The sequence below is a fragment of the Diplotaxodon limnothrissa genome, linkage group LG16, assembly GCF_057381915.1.
Source record: "Diplotaxodon limnothrissa isolate DT_005_m linkage group LG16, D_limnothrissa_male_GT1.1, whole genome shotgun sequence".
NCBI classification, from domain to species: domain Eukaryota; kingdom Metazoa; phylum Chordata; class Actinopteri; order Cichliformes; family Cichlidae; genus Diplotaxodon; species Diplotaxodon limnothrissa.
Genome location: NC_140611.1, coordinates 28867027 through 28887461, shown reverse-complemented (window position 1 = coordinate 28887461; position 20435 = coordinate 28867027). Strand labels below are relative to the sequence as shown.

Sequence of the window (20435 nt, the reverse complement as noted above, 5' to 3'; positions counted from 1 at the left end):
ACTTTAAAGCTTTCATGTCACATGTAAGCAGCTGTATAACTAACAACGTATATCTCTAGCATTGTTTGTGCTACAAGAAGCACACAGCATATGCACAAAGCTTAAATGCATAAACAATCACCAAGCTGCTCATGTATACCGTTATAACAAAAGAGTCACATCATTCCAACATCAAACACAGCTCATGCTTCTTGTGTTATTAGTCTTTTAATCATTGCTTCAAAAAGAAGACCAATCAACAGCACACAGATTATACACAAACAAGGTCAGCAACAGTGAAATAAATCCTCCCTGTTCCTCCTATTTGTCTCAAGATGAGAACAAAGCAAACAACAGAAAAATTCTCATAATTTGCAGTAATGAAACTACTGCCTGCTCTGTTTGGTGTTCAATACTGGGGCTAGACATAGACAGAGAGAGAAAAAGAAGTCTGGATAGAAAGCTGAAGACTGTGAGGATGCCAGTGTAAGGAACTGCTGGTGGGTGTCTGATGGGATCAGTCACCCCTGGGTGTTGAGGTCATTCAAACGCAGCCGAAAAGAGCTAGAAAAGACCATAGAGATATCATAAAATATCATATCATATATTATAAATTGTAGACTATACTGAACGGTTATGTCTTGCACAGAACATATAAAGTTCTTTCAGCTTGTTGTGTTCATCTATGACCAAAATAATGCAAAGACTTATTAAGTTTGGACACTAAACTGGTTTCTGAATATTAGCTAATGGCCAGCTACTTTACTGTGGTCATACTTGTATAGTTCTATCAATTCACAATAACATTCAGCATATAGAAAGCAACGGAGTCTTAGAAACAGGCATGAACACCCTGATATTTCCTCCAAATATAGATTACTAGCACCTTTCTAAGATATATTAACAAAACGTGTTAATGCAATAAAAAATGCCAACATAAAATATAGTGAATAATTATATTAATATGAATATTTCATATTTCTTTGCTATGGGGCCCAGATTCCCACCCTCTATGGAAAGAGAGAGTGGATAAAGTTACAGACAAACAATTGAATCTGAGCTTGCACAAAGTCAAGGTTTTATACTGAAGAGTTGAAATGGTTGTTTCTCTGTCAGAATAATAATTGTCCTTACTGTAAAGTTTAACTAAGCTGTAGTGCCTCTTCACCTCACTGTACAATACCTTGTGCAATACTTTTTGTAAATAGTCAACAGTGCAATAGACTCAATACTTGAAATGTGCAATTCACTTGTATTTTTATTTTTTATTCCTATTTATTCTATTTATCCCCTTTGTATATTTTATTTATATTTGTCTCTGTATTTATATATATGTGTGTGTGTGTGTGTGTGTATATATATATATATATATATATATATATATATATATATATATATATATAACAATTCTGTAACTGTAACTTCGGTCGTTGCTGTGCTTTTTTTGGAAGTCGAATTTCCCAGAGGAACCCACCCGAGGGATTAATAAAGTTCTATCTTATCTTATCTTATCTTATCTTAATTAAGCCAATTAAAATGAGCTGAATTGAAATGAATTCAAATAAATGTCAATGATTATTTTTTCATTTTCATACATTTTTAAATAAAGATGGTGTTGGCAGAATGAGCGTGAACAGAGCTTGACTGAGTGGGAGGTGAGGAGCTCCTGGTTGGAAGGGCAGGTTTCAATATGATAATTATGTCTCCGAGGAGCAACACGAACACAGAGGTGTAATCTCACCAACTATACAGCCCCTTTCGAAAATACAGTCCTCTGCATGAATTACAATTATCCCATTACAGACATGACTCTCCAACCTTAACATGCTGGCTGATACTTTTTAATCCTCTTTTTAAATAAGTTTGTCACTTTTGTATGTTATAGACAAAATAACAGCCTTTCACGTTTTAGTGTTAACCAGCCTCACAGAAGCTTGATGAATTTCATGAGAACAAAAGCTTCAAGTAACACCCATCTGGTGTTACATGGAAATAAACTGCCATGGTTCTTCACCATGTTAAGTGTTGATATACACATTTTCCCATGAGAAACACTTTCATGGCTAAAGTGAATTCTCTGATTCTCTGAGCACTATACCGCAGAGCAGAGTGTATGCTAATACATCAGTAAGTGTAACACGATGATGCACTGCAATCTGATCAACTGTAGTTCTTCTTGAAATACAGTCAGGTCCATAAATATTGGGACATCGACACAATTCTAACATTTTTGGCTCTATACACCACCACAATGGATTCCAAATGAAACGAACAAGATATGCTTTAACTGCAGACTGTCAGCTTTTATTTGAGGGTATTTACATCCAAACCAGGTGAACGGTGTAGGAATTACAATAGTTTGTATATGTGCCTCCCACTTCTTAAGGGACCAAAAGTAATGAGACAATTGGCTTCTCAGCTGTTCCATGGCCAGTTGTGTGTTATTCCCTCATTACCCCAATTACAATGAACAAATAAAAGGTCCAGAGTTCATTTCAAGTGTGCTTTTTGCATTTGGAACCTGTTGATGTCAACTGCCAGGAAGCAAACCATCATTAGGCTGAAAAAACAAAACAAACCCATCAGAGAGAAAGCAAAAACATCAGGTGTGGCCAAAACAACTGTTTGGAACATTCTCAAAAAGAAGGAACGCACCGGTGAGCTCAGCAACACCAAAAGATCCGGGAGACCACGGAAAACAAGTGTGGTGGATGACCGAAGAATCCTTTCCCTGGTGAAGAAAAAACCCTTCACAACAGTTGGCCAGATCAAGAACACTCTCCAGGAGGTAGGTGTATGTGTGTCAAAGTCAACAATCAAGAGAAGACTCCACCAGTGTGAATACAGAGGGTTAACCACAAGATGTTAACCTTTGGTGAGCCCCAAAAACAGGAAGGCCAGATTAGAGTTTGCCAAACGACATCTGAAAAAGCCGTCACAGTTCTGGAACAACATCCTATGGACAGACGAGACCAAGATCAACTTGTAGCAGAGTGATGGGAAGAGAAGAGTATGGAAAAGGAAAGGAACTGCTCATGATCCTAAGCATACCACCTCATCAATGAAGCATTGTGGTGGAAGTGTCATGGCGTGGGCACGTATGGCTGCCAGTGGAGCTGGTTCTCTTGTATTTATTGATGATGTGACTGCTGGCAAAAGCAGCACGATGAATTCTGAAGTGTTAGGGGCAATATTATCTGCTCATATTCAGACAAATGCTTCAAAACTTCAAAACCGATGGACAACGACACAAAGCATACTGCAAAAGCAACCAAAGAGATTTTGAAGAGAAGAAGTGGACTGTTTTGCAATAAATCACCTGACCTGAATCCAGTTGAGCATGCATTTCACTTGCTGAAGACAAAACTGAAGGGAAAATGCCCCAAGAACAAGCAGGAACTGAAAACTGTTGCAGTAGAGGCCTGGCAGAGCATCACCAGGGATGAAACCGGCTTCTGGTGATGCCTTAGTGTTCCAGACTTCAGGCTGTGATTGACTGCAAAGGATTTGCAACCAAGTATTAAAAAATGAATGTTTGATTTATGGTTCTTATTCTGTCCCATTACTTTTGGTCCCTTGGGGAAGTGGGAGGCACATTTGCAAACTGTTGTAATTCCTACACCGTTCACCTGATTTGGATGTAAATACCCTCAAATAAAAGCTGACAGTCTGCAGTTAAAGCACGTCTTATTTGTTTCATTTGGGATCCATTGTGGTGGTGTATAGAGCCAAAAATGTTAGAATTGTGTCGATGTCCCAATATTTATGGACCTGACTGTACATGCATCTGATCCATTTATTATCCAAACGTTCTGCTGATGCTGAGCTGCACTATAAGGACTAAAGAGTAGTGAAAGAACCAGTTAGTTACATGAACAGCTATAGAAAAAAAATGCAGAAATGCATTTTTGCAAGGATCTTTTCTGCATTTTAACCAATATTTTTGTGATATTTAAAGTACACAGACTACACCCTAAAAGAACATGCAAAGTGCTTTCTACTACAAGACTCACACATTAAATCAGGCACCTTTTTCTATACCTAAGTGCCCCCTATAACATTTGCATGCACACTCATATGGAAGTATCGGGGGCAACTCAGGGTTCAACATCTTGCCCAAGGATACTTCATCAAGCAGAGCCGATGAGCTGGAGAGCAACACATTGCCCTTCTGATTAGCAGACAACCCGCTCTACCTCCTGAGCCACAGGAGCCTATCATGGAAACTGTATGGATACTGTAATGATGACTGGATGATGAACACTCCCCAAACTTATAGGAAAAAAAAGAGAAAACCAGACAAGGAAATAAAAATAAAATCGAATTCGATCAGCGCGACATTTGTCTGACAGGTTTGTAGAGGAAACATATCTCTGAGAGGAAACAAAAGAGACAAACTTTATGACTAAATGAAAAGGACAATAAACTTCAGCATTCATGCATTAAATCAGTGCCATACAGCTGCCTTATAGTAGCATGTGATGTCAGTATTTATTGTGATGAACACACAAGTTAAATATACACAAGTGATACTATGGGAGGGTGAGAAAGATGTGGGGGAGCGCAAAAGAAGAGCAAAAAGAGAATGATAACGGTACATCAGCAGAGTAAATACTCTGATAAATCACAGAGGAGAGAGAGCTGTCGAATAAATTTATCCCAGCCCATTATTCCCTCTTGTATCTCCCACCACAGGAGGCATAAAGACTGTGTGTGAATGTGTGAGTGCCTCCACAAGAAAGAGTGATGATGAAGATGACCCTGGCACTGACGTATATAGCAACACAGGGGCACACGCACACGCACGACATCCGTGACACGACGCCACTAAACATTCCCTTGAAACACCATCACATACACACGACATCAGGTAATTGGGGCCCTTGGGCTCGGGTGCCAAGGGTGCGCATTTCTTGCAGAGAGGCAGATAAATCAACTGTTAATAAGCCGGCAAGTGCAGAGTTTCTATTTACGACTGCTCTTTCTCCACAAGGCCAGTGTCACTAGCCCAAATGTGGTCTCTCATGCTGACAAACACCCCTATTCACATATGCACACACACCTACACACATACTCAGACGGTCCTCAGGCAGAGGACCCCAGCATACCCCTGCCCCCTGGATGTCAAGGGAGAATATAAAGCTTCTCCTGTAATGCAATATATTCAGCATTTTTCATCAGGTCATGCTTTTTCCTATTAAATCATAATGGGGAAAGGATCTCAGCTAAATCTACCTCTCTGACACGCACACATACAGAGTCGATGTCAGCGATGTCAGGCTAGAGTGGTAGCTAGACCTCAGTATGGCAGCACAGTAGAGGACAGTATTGATTCATCCAGCGAAAAGTCACCTTCTTCCTCACCCCACCCCAGCAGCCGCCTCGAGGGCCCCGGTCATTCCACTCAGCCAATTTGTATGGCTGTTGTTATTATTAGTGTTTCTCTGGTATAGCGCTTTGGTCTAGGGGCACGGACACACCGCTTTATGATGCCGCGCCTAATAAACATCATTGTGATTTTCCCAGGCTAGTAATTAAGTGTGCGGCTAATTTGTCATAGTTAGTTAGTGTGGCGCGATGCCAGAAGAGGGCTGCCTGGGAGGGGTACGGTGGCTGAGAAGGCCAGGAGCTTAACACAGACTTTTGAGCCAAAGCTGCATAACGACATTGACGCTGGACTGGGCATGACAGAGGGCATGCAGGCCCTGACGTGGACATTTCTGTGTACATGATTACAATAGATTTTTATGATTATGGGGGTATTTGAGAGCAAAAGCTTAGAATTTCAATGTGATTCAGTGTTTTCTGTTTTGTTTGACTTTTTTCTTTTAAGCACATCTTAAAATGTGTCTGTGTGTAGACACGGTTGTGTATATATCTGTACAAAACTGTCTCAAGGCTAAAGGGAACAAGAAAAGTGGAAAACAATTGGCAAGGCAAATCAGAATGGAGAATGTATTTAGATTAGGCTATACATGCAGCTGAATCACTGTTTACAGACATTATAGTAAAAAACACATTAAGCCCAAAGAGAGAGGGTGAAAAAAGAAATGCTGCTCATATAACCGAGTTAATCATTTTGCCTCAGAGGTATTGTATATCTGCAAAAAGATCTCATTTGAATGTGTTTATAGTCCCACTGCTTATAAAAGAAATCATGACAAATTAATAGGGACGGTAATAAAGGTTCTGTAGTGCAGGGATTCAGGTACTGCCCCATGACTGCGAACTATTATTCACATTTTTAACTAATCCTTACTTATTAATTATAAGGCCTTGGTTCAGCCCCTCTGTCTGAAACTAGCCATTTTAGCTCCTCTCACTTAAAAGCCGCCCGCCCTTTAAACCAACTTTCTTCAGACTGGCTGCCCCGTGCAAACCGAAGGGTCAAACAGCAGGGGAGTGAAACTGCTGTGCTCAAAGCTGGAATCGTGTACCTAAGACCATATTAAAGATATTGCCTCCATATGACATCATAAAAGCCCACGAGTTGAAAAAGTCTTTCTAAAATGAGGGTTGAGCCTTTCTCCATCTCCAAGCATCCACCATCGGAGCAGTCCAATTAATTTAAGCTCTAACACAGTCAAAATCTGACAGACCAGCTTCTTTAGAGTTTAGTTTAGTTTAGTCCTGTGGAATTAAGTTGTACTTTTTAAAAAAGTTGCATCTGTTTTCATAGTTCCTGTATTTAATGGTAATGTATTGCATGCCTAAAGCAAAGAGGCTTACTGTAATTCAGTTTTACCATCCACACACTCACCGACTCATTGAGAATCTGCAGCAGCTAGAATGCAAATTGTGTCTGATTCAAATAACTTATGAGAGATAGATCATGGAATCGTAATTCTATTAACATTTAACGGCCACAGTCAATTCTGCACACCATTCAATGAAGCCTATGTGTAAGTTAAATAAGGAAGATCTGTAATCAGTCATCTGTCTGCTTTCCTGGATGTTATTTTGCTTTTCTGTTCTCTACATTCCTACTGTTTTCCCAGGCTCTCAGTTTCAATACTGTCATCAGTATTTTAGTCTAATCATCTTCTTGCCTGCTTTCTTTGGGCCAATCAGCCTCACCGTGCGCAATTTAAATCTGTGCTCTCTGTCATTCTCTCTTACGGACTCTCATTGGTGCAAAACACCTCATCCCCATCTCCACCTCACAGACACCTCAGTCGTAACGACATCCAAGCCTCAGTCTCCATCTTCACCACCAGTGTCTAGACTTCGGGTCCTGCCTAAACCCCGTCACCAGTGGGATTCTGTTCTTCCATGTTGAGTCATCGGAGTCTAATCGCCAAATACATTAATTTCTCTATCTCAATAAATCATGTTCAGTTCTTTCAAATGATCTCTCAATCTTGAATTCATATATGTGTATGATGTAGTACAGTTGTATGTTAACCATATCGTAATATAAATTCAGGCCCATGTTGTACACAGTGTTGGCATAAGCATGTGATTAACTAGGCCTATAGAAATTGAGCTAGAGATCCAAGTGATGGACAACCCAGGATTCGTTCAGTTCTGAAATGATAATCACATCAAATAAAATAGAACATTAATCTTGACGTCATGGACAATTTAGGATCTCTACACCGTCAGACACACCATTGTGTCAACTTTGTTTTCACAGATGCACAGTATGTCGATGATGTGGACACACTCAGTCAGTACCAAGTCAATGAACAGCTCTCCTCTTCCAAGCTCTTCTGTTATCGCATATCACCATGCAGATCTGAAATTGTTAGCTGTGCCCACCAGCTTTTCATCTACAAAAGATTGCCTGATTAGACTCTATCAAGTTGCTGTAAGAAAGCTCTGATGCGTCACCGCAACTGAGAATCTGATCTGTCTCTGATTGCTTTCGGTGACATACACAATTACGCAGCTGCTTCCTGTGATTAAACAAACTCTCCTGTTTCTAGGCCATTTCCTTCTTGTCCTCTTCTTCATCCTTTGCTTTTGTTTGCATTCATCCACCTATCCACTCCCTCTCACTTCCGTGGTTTAAATCACAAAAATCAGCTATGAATTCTGTAATCCCTCATCTATTTACCGTGCAGACAAAAGCACAATAGTTTACAAATACACCTATGATATTTGCAAAGCCACATTTCCACAGAAACAGGAATTAAACAATGTTGAACACCTCAACTGCTCATAATTAATGGAATCTTTATTCACATTTGTAATAAATATAACTAAACTTGCAAGGTAACTTGCTAAGTGATATTGAAGCTCACAGAACTGAGCTTCCAATTTTTAATAAAACTCTCTGAGCAGTGCTGCTTTTTAGCAGTCACGTTCAGACCAGGTTCAGTGCTCACCCTGAGTGGTTGAAGTGGCCTTCACACTGTTTACATTGGTCTTTATTTTAATTTTTGTTGTTATGTATGGTAGTAACTTCCAGTATCACTAAAATACGTGCGTTAGATACGTATCCAGCATGGAATCGTCTCCCCTGCTTGGGGATGGGAGGAGTTACTGTTCCAGCTTGAGGACTTCAAGTATCAGCTAATGCTAATATATTGCTAATGAGTGGAGTGAGGGGTGTAGTGGATGAACTAGCAAACAGATTGGTCCAGCATCTTTAGTGATAAAGCCACTGTACTGACCTGCTGTAATGAAGAGAGGCATGGGTGTGAAGGCAAAGATTTATAATTACTGGTCAATCTTCATTCCTACCCTACTAGTGACTACAAGAATAAGATCAAGGATTGAGTGGTGGCAATTAGCTTCCTCTGAAGGGTGTCTGAGCTTAGCCTTAGAGCTGGGAAAAGAACTCAGTCACCAAGAAAGTGCTAAGAGTAACACACAGGTGTCTTGCATCAAAAAGAATGAGTTGAGGTGGCTCAAGGTACTCCACCTCGCTGAGGTATTTCATTCATTTTATACTGGGAGGAGAACCCGGAGCCTGACCCAGGACACACTGGATATATTATGTGTCTCGGGTAGCTTGGGAATAAGAGAGAGCTCTGTGCTTCTCTGCTTAGACTGCTGCCCCCTGACCCAGACCCAGATAAGTGGTAGAAAATGGATGAGTTGATGGTGCATCTGCAAAAGCAGAATCCACTCCATAATGGAATATATAAACCCCCATGAAATTAGCAGAATCTTGTAACTGTAACTGATTTTATGAGTGTTTAAGTTGAGAGAAATCATAGACAGAGGAAGAGCATAATACACTGTAATGCTACCAATAGGTCCAAGTTGGTATGCTTGTGAATGTAACTCATGAACCACATGACTGAATGTCAGAAATCAGCTACAGTTGGATTCCTTCAATAAAACCATCTTCAACATGTCCCATAACACCTATTTCTGCCACATTAGGTTTTATGGCAAATTCGATTTTATGTCCAAGTTAAAACAGAAATTCTCAGTATTCAGTAAATCTACACAAATGAGCTTCAGACCAAGCCGTATAGAAGTTACCACATTCCTTATTGAAAGCATTTGTCACAAAAATAACTTGTCAAATAAATTGCAATGGTTGCCACGGCCACTGAAGTGTTTTTTCTTTTCTTTTCTTTTTTATAGGTTTTAAAAAAACACATCTAGAAACACAAGTGCAGAGTGTGTCTGTGTCTCAGTCTCTTCCTTGCACTTTCTTTATCCTCTGGCCACATTTCTCGTCAGCTAATTTACCCTCTTCTTCATTTTGCCACCCCCTTTTTTGCTCTTTCGATCCTCTCCTCACTCAATCATCTTCTCACACCCTGCTTTTCATTTTCATCTTCTTTCATCCTCTTCCTATTATGTGTCACTTCATTTGTCTTCAAACCACTCTTTTCCTGCTTTCCACATTCATAACACCTTTTCCCCTCTCTCAGACTTACCTCACAGACTTAGCGCCTGATTTCACTACTCTCACTTAACCTCTACATCCTCCCCCAGCTTTACATGTCCTCTACCTTCTTGCTCTTTTCACCTTTCCTTTTGACCCAGTCACCCACTTTGTGAGGTCTTTATGTGGGAGTTGACCAAGTTTACTGATGGATACTTTTGGATGTGATTTTTTTTCTGTAATTATGCTGACTATAAACCATTAAGGCACTGAGGTCACAGGAGTAATATTGTCCTCATGTGGACATAAAGAACCATAAATGTTCCTATAATTTCTTCAGACTTCAGATTGTTATTTTCCAGACAGGCCTTGTCCTTCTCCTGCTCTTAATCCTTATGTGCTTTACAACCTCTCCCTAAAAATGGAAGGAAAAGGAAAGTATTACAACATGTCAAATGTAGAGAGCATGTCAAATGTTTGTAGTCTGATTTGTAGTCTGTTTGTATTTTAATATACTTAATTTGAACTTTGCACTCACTTTAAGAGGCACATTTACCAATTTGCTGCACAGTGTTGGGAACTATGCAGTTTTAAGGCAGTTTTTTTCTTTTCAGCTGCTCAAACTCCTTTGTCTTATTTTTTTTGATAATTAGACAGACACAGACTTTAGCACCATGACTTTTTAAACGTTTTGTCACTGTAACACAGACAGAATGTTGTTTTGGTCTTGCTGACCAAAGACTTTCTCTCGATGGCAGAACACTTAAAGACTGATATATATTGTTCAATACTTATGATGCATGTATTTCTATTTTTAAAATGTGTTTGGCCTTCCCCTACTTTTTCTAGCCTAACAAATGCAGCATTCATGATTTCAATTTTTAATTTATCAGACCACTTGACAGTCTTTTTCATCTTGCCTCAGTTCATCTTTAACAAGCTCATGCTTTATCATGCTTTAAAGAAGCACAGAGAAGGCAGTGATTATTTGCTTCTGTGTGTGTCTGTGTTTGTGTGACTCAAAGACTTTTAACTTGTACTGAGCTGTGAGTACTGACAATGGCCCATACAGTAGTATGCACTGCTGGCTGAGATTATAGCAATTTAATATCAGTTTGTGTGTGAATCATTTAAATTTATTATGTACTATAATATATATAATATAATAAATGTACTATACATGATGAAATTTCCAAATTCTAATCCTTCTCATTTTATATTGAGAAACATTATCTGTGAATGGTTAGGCTCCTTGTTCAAGCAGTCTTTTACAGAATTCCTGCCTCATATTTACTAGTGAAAAACTTTTGGGACGGAAAACCTTCCTTCCAGTCTTTTTCAAAATTGTTGTTCCAAATTTAAAAGAAGTGTTCATTAAAAACAAATCCATATTTTTTTGTTATTTTTCATAACATTTTCAATGAAAAATAACCTTTAAATTATCTTTTTGTATTTAAACGAAAAGCTTTACATTATTTGTAAATCATTGTGTTCTTCTTTTATTTAAATTTGATACATTTCTCTGAGTTTTTTTTGAAAGGTAGTTGTAATTTTCCAAGATTCTCCAGTGCCTGTGTGTGAGTTACAAAGACTTATGGGAGTGCATATATCAGATTAGCTTCACTAAATCATTTACTAAATATTGAAAAGGCTAAGCCTGACAGGAAATTATCATAGGCCTATATAGTTTCTCCATTTCCCTCCCACATGTGTACAGTATTTAAATGTATTTATGCCATTGTGCATGTGTATGTGTGAGTCTGTGTGCGCGTTTTCGCAAAGCAGCTCCTCATAAGCACAACAAATCATACACTAACTTCACTGGCACAAGGCATTTACCAAAACGGCCATCAGCATTTTAATGACAAAGTCTAATCTATTTATGGCCAGAGTAAATTATTACAGCGGACTCTTGATATTCCCCACAACACACAGAAATTTACATGGCTCGCTCAATTCTGCTGATGGCAACTCTATGCTAATGGTGTTGGAATTTTCTGTGCACCTTTCCAAACAAGCCCATCACACTGAGGTTTAGGTGGATGAGTCAGGGGAAGCATATGTGCAAAAGCATGTATGCATATCACTGCCGCTTGCAACTTTTCATATTCTTAAGAAGGTATGGTTATCTTTCAACTTGAATGCATACGCTGACCGTGTGCACTCTTTCAACTTTGTCAAAAGCCTCTGCAGTTTTTCCATTGCTGACTTTGAGATAATTGCCAGTCTTAATCAACGTGCCTTGCAGATTAACCCAATTTCTCTTCAGGTGTCCTATTGTAGGTCTTCTCTGTGTATGGCATACGGTAAACACTGGACACATGTTCTTTGGTTCAAAAAAAGCAGCATAACTTATGTGCAGAAGAAATCAAATACTAAGGGCCCTTCTATTTAAAGGCTCCACAAATGTAACACTTGGTTTCACAGTGCATCGCCTTAGTTGAGGAATTTCTTGTAATTACTGAGTATTCTTGTACTACAAGTGCAGAGATATCAGTTTTACATGATTTAGATGATAGATTTTGAAAGGAATCTTCATGTAAACATGACAAAAAGACCAAGTATTACTGTCCTTTTCACTAAATTGAAGCAATAGTGTGGAAGTATAAGAATAGATACATTACCTAGTCCCTTCTCAATATTCTAACCACCAACTATTCCACCACCATCACATTATCTTTAAGGAAATTGTATTTTAAATGTAAGAAATCCCCTTACTTTGCTTCAGCGAGTATCTACAAATGCACATTTTTTTGGATTCAGTTTGAGAAACTAAATTGAGGATTAGGCCAAATAATTTTAGATAACTTTTCCAGGGCATTTATTTAGCAATTGGAACCAATGATATATCTAAATATTTGGTCAAACATATTGTTTGCATGAGTGGTTTCAATTTTCTAAGATATTTTTAAAAAACAAAACAAAAACAAACAAAAAATGTATTTAACATCCATAACCCTTTAAAACCGGTCGGGACGGGCACGCTCCGTTTTGCATAGCTATTTTTAAATCGCTGTAGAACCGGAACCAGGTAAGCTAGCACAATGATTTTTTTTTTGGCACATGAAACCGGAGGAGTTGTACTTACATCTTATGCCATCAGCTTGTCCTGGGTCACGGTTTCCTTCCACATTTGGCTTTGCAAAAACAGCATAAAAAGCACATGTTGGAATAGACATCAGTGCGAGCTATCGTGTGTCCACCATTACCTGGCCGAAACCGGACGTGACGTCATTTTCGCGGAAAATGTATTTTTTTTTTTTTTTTTTTTTACCTTTGGGGCCTTATAAGCCTGTACTGGTGTTTTTAAAAAGTCATGTTTGACTTCATGCCTTTCTGAATAGTTTCTGGGATGCTTAGAACTCAAATTGCACTGCTGGAAATAGTTTATTTTGATGCACATGCTGTCTTTTTTGCAAATTTGCATTATAATATTTATTTTCGTTTTTCCTTCAGGACATAAAAATTGGTGTATCTCAAAAATAAAACTATGAAGACACTCAAAATAAATTTCCTGTTGTTAGAAACTATTTTGTGCAACTTTTTTGTATTTACAGTTTTGACGGACAAACCTCTTAAATTTCTCTAACTAGACATATATGTAAAAAAACAAAAACGATTTTCAATTTTTTTTTAGTTTATTGCACTTTGTTGCAATTTATGTAATTAGACTTGATGCATACATATTATTAAAATTTGGGCTATAACAGTTATATTGATGTATAGCAACTTAAAATGCTCCCAAAAATGACACTATAGCATGTAAAAATATAAAGATAACTCTGGCGGACTTGGTTCTATGGTAGGTCTTAAAGGGTTAAACCTATTCAGCATTACAGTAAAATATAGATTTCAAACTTTCTTTTTAAAAATATTAAAAAACGATGCAAGAATAATCTAAGAATAATCTTAGGCAGTGTGTGGGCTATTGCTTTGTGCAATTGTGCTCATGAATCATCTTGCATCACTTCTATTCTTGCTGAGGTGTGAAAAGAAGATATTACACCTTCTGGTATGCAAGTATGAAAATGATGAAAATGTCTACTCTCCTTTTACTCACAGTTCTAGATACTTAAAAGTCATACAAACAGTATAAAGATCATAAAATTAAAACCTTTAAAGCAATCTTTAATAATTAGAAAAAAAAAACAAACCCAAGCAAAACAAAACAGCAATCATTTTGGCTAAACTTAACCAGGAATCAGACAATCAAACACTGTATGTGACACTAATACAAGAACAAACCTGTTGAATCCCAGAGCAGTCTGTTGTATTCTTTGGCATCTGGGGAAACAGTTTATGTACATACGATGTTGAGTACACGTTTTTCCAGTGGGTCTAAACAGGCTTGTCCAACAGTGGCAAGCACAGAGGGAGAACCAACATTATGAAAACACTACTCCATTCCCCAGCATTGGTCATATGCCTCAAGTAAACCTGAGGTTTATTACTTTCATCCGGTAGTACTGATCTGCTTATATGAGCTTATGAGCTTATATCCGAAAAACAAAGTTGGAAAGATTTGTCCATTCATTACTTGGTGTTACTGATAACATGACACCTGCTGCATCCGTGGGTTGGATGGGACACTGTGGTATTAAAACTACAACTACCAATGTAATCAATAACCATGTTTACCATTAAAATAAATGACACAGACTATTGACTCTCTGACCAAACTCTAGTTTCTGTCAAGGAGATAGTGGTAAAATACATCATCACTCTGCTTATCAGTGGCCGAGGGCCATAAATCTACCTTTTCCCTTGAGCATTTTAAATAGCTGCAGCTGTGTACGTTAGTGTTGAAATAGGTCTTGTGCACAGCCCAGGGACCTGCCACAACTATGTGCTAAACTGGGCATCTTAATGAAATAAAAAGGCTGCGTGTAACATTGAGGTGCCGGTAAAGGATAGAGTTGTCCCCAGTGACACAGAATAATGCATTTAATGTGTTTTGGCTCTATGAGAAAATGTATTTCTCCCAGCCTCCCTTAGCAGCGGCAGAAAGGAGGGAAGGAGATGACACCAACATATTTTTCAGTAGCGATGATTATACTGATCTTGTAATGACTGTAAACAGGGAGCTAAAATTAATAAAAAAATGGATGGACATAAATAAATTATCATTAAATATAAATAAAACTAAAGCAATGTTTTTTGGTAATTTAAAATATAATATAGAATTACCAATTATCATTGAAGGTGTACCAATTGATAATGTGAGTGAAAACAAATTTTTGGGAGTTATAATTGATAACAAAATTTCATGGAAACCCCACGTCAGACACATAAAAACCAAAATTTCTAGAAGCCTCGCAGTTTTGAACAAAGTGAAACAATTCCTTGATAAAGATGCACTTCGTACTCTGTACTGTACCCTGGTTCTTCCATATCTTACATATTGTGTGGAAGTGTGGGGAAATACATATAAAAATACAACTAATCCATTAGTCACAGTACAGAAACGAGCACTGCGTATTATTCACAAGGCTGGTTATCTAGATCATACTCACAAATTCTTTCTTCAGGCAAAGTTACTTAAATTCCAGGATCTGGTTAATTACAATACATCCATAATTTTGTATAAAGCTTTTACTAAACTTTTACCGGCAAATTTACAAACTAGATTTGAAATTCGAGAAAAGGTTTATAATGTGAGAGGCTTTGGAGAATTCAAATTACCCAGAACTCGAACAACCCGTAAAGGCTTTTGTGTGTCTGTATGTGGTGTGAAAATCTGGAACAGTCTGAGTTTACAATTGAAACAATGCAAAAATATTCATAGATTTAAATTTCTCTACAAACAGTTGGTCTGGTCACAGTATACTCAATGATGGGTTTTAGTGTGCTCTGTAATGTCTGTCCTCTTACCATTGCTGGTATGGATTCCAAAATAAAATAAAAAAAATAAAGTGTGCGTATGTATGTACATATATGTACTTGTGTGTGTAGATATATATGTATGTATATGTATGTGTGTTTGTTACTTGTAGTTATTACTGCCTGTTACCTGTGGTAATGCAATTTATAATTTATATATTCTGTATTCAGTTATGAAGGCTCTAATTGTTGGTTGCGAGCTGCCGCTTAGATGCTTGTATCTGCCCGGGGCTGTTGATGGGTCTGTATGCAATGATGGGCGTAGCTGCGGGAAGTTTATTGTTTTTTTTTTGTTGATGAGTGAGTATAGGGGTGGGATTTAATAAGTTTTCTTCGTCCCACTCCTTTTTCAGGCAAGTTTTGTTTTTTGTTTTGTGTATTTTATGTTCAATATAGGTATTTGTTGTGCCTGAAAATGAATAAATAAATGAATGAATGAATGAAAGAGGAGAGAACAAAGAAGCAAAAAACAAGCATGCTTGAATATAGGAAACCGGAGGGAGAGAAGGAAACAACCATCAAGACAAAACAGGGTGAGGAAAATAGTCAAGGGAGGAGGCAGAAAACAGAAAACACAGTGTTTGCAAATCAAAAATTAAAAGCATAAGCATGCTATACACCAGAGGATGTCCCAAAGATATAATGGGCCTTTCAGCCCCTTTATTTGGGGAAAACAGGTAAATACAATAACAACTTGGACCTCTGCCATCATTTACAGCAGTGTTTGAGGGTGCAAACCTACAAATATTAGAAGGACAATTACCTTACTGTCATAACGCCAGGCCTGTCTCACCTTACTAACTGCATCAAAAAGCAACAAATGATCAAAGTATTGAATATTAACTTTCACAAGGCCATTCTCACAAATCTCTAACAAGGCCCCAGTAACACAATAAACTAATGACTGTTCTAAAGCTGTGTACTCAGAACAAACTTTCTTGATCACAGCTCCACAGTACATAATCATTCTGATTGGCATATTGGAATATATAATTTTTCAGATTTTGTTCTGTGGCAAAATCTCAAAGCTCAAAGATGGAGTGAGAAACTCTGTGAGGAACAGTCGTAACCAATGATTTTGCCCCATGTTAAATTATTTTACCTTCTATTAATGAAATGCCATCAAACTGTGAGCGGAGGTTTCTCTGAAATACGACTCACGTTCAATCACATACAGTATTCAGTATTGAAGATTTGCAAATTATAATAGGAATAACCTTAAACTAATGAAAATCCTTTCCTGGAAAAAACACTGTCGGTGACATTTGCATTAGGGTTGAAAAAAAAAGAGCCATGACGAGTAGACAAACAAAAAGCTGTTTATATTACAACGTAAACACATTCCCAGAGCTAATTTTGTTCTTTCCTGCCTTTGCTGGCATATCGGTACATGTTTGGTACATTACTTCTACCGTTAAGTAGGATAAGATGGCAAGAAGCCATTGGCAGCCACTAGCACAGAGTCATGTGGATTTATCAACAGCAAACCAGTCATACAAGTATTGCGCTATAATGCTGGTAGAGGTCACGGAGTACCTTTAAAAACAGGGGATGATCTCCTCACAGTTCCATAAATACCTTTTAAATGAACAAATCCTCTGGGCGTCAAAAGTTATGAAAACAAACATGAAATATTCTTGTCTTACGGCGATTATACTTCTGCCAAAAACTAATGAGTTTTTCACTTACTCATAGTTTAACTACTGAAAATTTTCACAAAAATCAGGTTAATCTTTGAGTTATTGAGTTAACACATGTAGCATGATACTGGGGAGAACCAATACATTTCTAACCACATAAAGCCGCACAGAGGAGGTGATTAATTTGTTGCTAATTAGATTATCACTGCAGATTTCATTTATAATCTTACGCATACACAGAGTCCTGCACAATGTATTTGGGAACAACTTGAGGTGTAAGGTAGTGTGAAAATACCAAGAAGTTTTCATGTTATCATAAACTTTTTCTGCTGATATGATTAGGTATATTAGGAAAGATTAAATTTATCTTAGTTATCTTTATGTATTTTTTAACCAGCAAAGCAGAATCCTACATTTTATAGGACTTGTGCTTAAGTAACACACTCAATGAAAATAATAGTACTCACCACCCTGATCAGTGCTGACGGTGATGATGGCCACCTGTCGAGGGAACGAGCTCATGTCTGACACACCATTAAGCGACTCGATCTCAAAGGTGTAGTTGGCGTGTGCGGAAAAATCCACGACAGTGACAGTGGCGTTGGTCAGGCCTAACGGTCCTGGCAAGAAGCGAAGCTCGTCTTCACACAGCTGGCAGTGGTCGGGCTCTGGGCCGCAACGTTTACACTGGACGTTGTAGGTTAGGTCCCTGCGACCTCCTGTGTCGCTAGGGGGCGACCACTCCAGCAGCAGGCAGGTGTCGTTCAGGTTAAACATCAGATTTCGTGGACGGGATGGAGGGCCTACAAAAGAGCAAAAACTGATAAACTGATAAAAGAATTTAAAATTATATTTCAAATGAAACATGGGTAGCACTTTCTGTTACAGCTCAGTAATAGTGTTGTAAGAGTAGCATAATAATGTGGAAACAAGCAGGAATTTAACCACAGTTGTTTCCTGGTGATCCTCACATAACTTAAAGTTTGGAATTAGAGTTAGAGGGGATTTTGCACCTTGCAGGCCTGATTCCTGGTTATTACAAAGAAAGTTATCTGTGTAGGTTCCTACTCATCCAGGTCATGGAAAGAAACGTGACTGGACTTCTTAAAGAAGACAACTTAAAGAAGTCTAGTCAATTTCTTTCCAAACTTCTTAGACTACAATAAAGTTCCTCAGGTTTTTACAGTTAATAATCCACAGCATCAAAATAGGATTTATATTGTTACCGTTTAACAGAGAGGAATGCTGAAGGCATAGGGTTGGATTAATTATAGCATTATATTATAGCATTAAAGCATCAGCTAAGATTACCTTATTGTCAAGTGGATACTACCACAAGTCAGTATATAAAAATGTAAATACATAAATATTACTATCATATTACTAGGTGTTTATAACAATATATATATATACACACACACACACACACACACACACACACACACACACACACACACACACACTTTATATAAACTTTATATAAAATATTACATATTTACATTGATTCTGTTGTAAAATACAACTTTGATCCAGTTTGTTTGACTTCTAATACTATATTATAATATTATGAATTGGTACTGCCTCATAGGCATATGTTTTTTGTTCCTCATTATTATACCTATATCATATATATATAAGATAATACTTTGTTATTACTTTGATATTAAGCTGGTAATAACTTGCTATTTCCATATTAATGACATGTTTCCACCATTAGTACATGACTGTTACCACATTTTTCCATATTATTATTAGTAGAAAGCACAACCAAGATATGTTTAGCTGATGTTTGCTGTGTTTAATTATAAAATCTCACAGTTTACTATATCAAGATTAAATTAAATAACAAAATTCATTGTTAGTCTACAGCAGAATAATCAGGTTTATTAAATAAAGGGCTTACGTGCCCAGCAGTTAGTTTATGTCCCTACATACACAATTCTAATATCACTGTTTCTGCCAAATAATTTTTGAGCGTGCTTTCTTTTAATTATATCTTTTAGACAAACTGTTGCTAATATATCTGCAATTCTTTCATTTTGTGTTTCAGACCCATAGTCACACAATTTCACACCACCCAACCAAGTTATACAGGCAAACAGAGTTTCCATCAGCTGCAGTCTAGACACTAGAGACTGCATTCTATCACCAGTCCTGATATGGTGCTATGTTTAACATGCAGGTGCAATCACCTAAATCTTATTATGTGTCTGAATTTGGAAATAGTTAATTCAATCATGCAGTCCTTCCAAGTAGCCAAGCTGTGCATTGTACTATTTCGATAGTAAGAACCAAATGTAAGTTGTGCACACCAGAGTTAGAATGTCTTCCTATACCTGTATAAGAAACATCACCCAAAACTGCCATCTGAGGTCAAAAGCAGGTGAAAGAATGCTCTGAATGTCATAGTCCTCTCATGCTTTTAGTACTGGCTTTCTATTGCCTTGTGTTTCCCTCACTCCCTTTCCTTTTTTTCTGTCCCTCTGTTTGTGTATGTCTTGTCTCCCTGTGAATCCCTGGAGGCGTGACTCTCCACCGAGACAGATGATACACGTGTGTCATTATTCAATCAACCACCTACAGTATATATATATTTGTCATTCACCCCTTGCCAGACTGTCAAATAAATTACTGCAGTAGATGGCATTCAGGCTCCTTGTTGAAACTCTAGTTAACTAATTACACGTTGTCTTTGTTCTCCCAACCTCCAGTTTGTGCCAACCAGCAACCAGTTAACCCCGATCTTTTACAATCTATCCTCGGCTTTGACTCTGCCCGCCACTCTCCATCTGAAACTCCAGCATCAGCTACCAACCACCTCCAGCTACACACCCTGCCTGCCACTATCCACCGTCTCCTCCAGCGTCAGCCTCCTGTAGTCAATCCACTCTACTGATCTAGGATCCACCTCTGCAGATAAAACAAACCTGAGTATTAAACTGAGTATTTTGCATTTGCGTCAACTAGTGTTTCGTCTAAAACCTTAACACTAAATGTTTTTCTATTTCATAAATGTTTCACACACATATCTTAAAGTCCTGCTGTACTGACTCTTATAATGCAATCCTCACCTGTGCAGTAAACAGCCTAACTACCTCCCTCACATTTCACTTTGCTAAGGTCTTGTGCTCCCTGGATGCGCGTGT

General features: G+C 38.0%; 1 protein-coding gene across 1 annotated transcript in view; it reads right to left on the bottom strand.

Annotated features, from left to right (window-relative positions):
• The window catches only part of LOC146616384 (ephrin type-A receptor 6-like), a 196143-nt gene that overhangs the window by 68961 nt on the left and 106747 nt on the right, over positions 1-20435 (bottom strand). Inside the window, exon 5 of the mRNA XM_085374051.1 lies at positions 17757-18092. Within this exon, the coding sequence (XP_085230177.1) occupies positions 17757-18092 (336 nt within the window). The remainder of the gene's footprint in view (positions 1-17756; positions 18093-20435) is intronic.